At 27.9% G+C, this 1,393-nt stretch overlaps 1 protein-coding gene across 1 annotated transcript in view; it reads right to left on the bottom strand.

Annotated features, from left to right (window-relative positions):
• Positions 1-366: 366 nt before the first annotated feature.
• LOTGIDRAFT_144767 (hypothetical protein) overlaps positions 367-1,393 on the bottom strand; it is a gene marked incomplete at both ends in the record, with an annotated part of 6,866 nt that continues 5,839 nt past the window's right edge. Inside the window, one exon of the mRNA XM_009055859.1 lies at positions 367-851. Coding sequence (XP_009054107.1) covers positions 367-851 — 485 coding nt within the window. The remainder of the gene's footprint in view (positions 852-1,393) is intronic.

The following is a 1,393-nucleotide window of genomic DNA, read 5'->3' as shown; positions in this document are numbered from 1 at the left end:
GTTTGACATAGATGGCACATAGCATGTGTTTTAACATATATGGTATATAGAATGTGGTTTGACACATATGGTATATAGCATGTGGTTTGACATAAATGGTATATAGAATATGGTTTGACATAAATCGTATATAGAATATGGTTTGACATAGATGGTATATAGCATATGGTTTGACATAGATGATATATGTAATATGGTTTGACACAGATGGCACATAGAATATGGTTTGACATAGATGGCATATAGAAGGTGGTTTGACATAGATGGTATAAAGCATATGGTTTCATATAATTGGTATATAGAATATGCTTTGACATATAAAGTACATATAATATGCTTTGATATATAGCATATGGTTAGACATAGTTAGTATATGGAATATAGTTTGACATAGATGGCACATAGAATATGGTTTGACATGGATGGCACATAGAATATGGTTTGACATAGATGGTATATAGAATGTGGTTTGACATGTATAATATATGTCATATAGTTTGAAATAGATTGCATGTAGAATATGGTTTGACATAGATGGTATATAAAATTTGGTTTGACATAGATGGTATATATCATATGGTTTGATATAATTGGTATATAGAATATGCTTTGATATATAAGGTATATATAATATGCTTTGATATATAGCATATGGTTTGATATAATTGGTATATAGAATATGCTTTGATATATGAGGTATATATAATATGCTTTGATATATAGCATATGGTTTGATATAATTGGTATATAGCATATGATTTGATATATAGCATATGCTTTGATATATAGCATATGATTTGATATAATTGGTATATAGAGTATGCTTTGATATATAAGGTATATAGAATATGCTTTGATATTTAGCATATGTTTTGACATAGTTGGTATATGAAATATGGTTTGACAAAGATGGCACATAGAATATGGTTTGACATAGATGACACATAGAATATGGTTTGACATAGATGGCACATAGAATATGGTTTGACATTGATGGCACATAGAATTTGGTTTGACATAGATGGTATATAGCATATGGTTTGACATGTATAACATGTCATATGGTTTGACATGAATATGCTTTGATATATAAGGAATATAGAATATGCTTTGATATATAGCATATGGTATGACATAGTTAGTATATGGAATATGGTTTGACATAGATGGTAAATATAATATGGTTTGACAAAGATGGTATATAGCATATGGTTTTATATAATTGGTATATAGAATATGCTTTGATATATAAGGTATATAGAATATGCTTTGATATATAGCATATGTTTTGACATAATTGGTATATGAAATATGGTTTGACATAAATGGCACTTAGAATGTGGTTTGACATAGATGGTATATATGATATGGTTGGACATAGATGTTGTATAAA

The sequence above is a fragment of the Lottia gigantea genome, assembly GCF_000327385.1.
Source record: "Lottia gigantea unplaced genomic scaffold LOTGIsca_256, whole genome shotgun sequence".
Taxonomy (NCBI): domain Eukaryota; kingdom Metazoa; phylum Mollusca; class Gastropoda; family Lottiidae; genus Lottia; species Lottia gigantea.
This window is presented reverse-complemented; position numbering and strand designations above follow the sequence as displayed.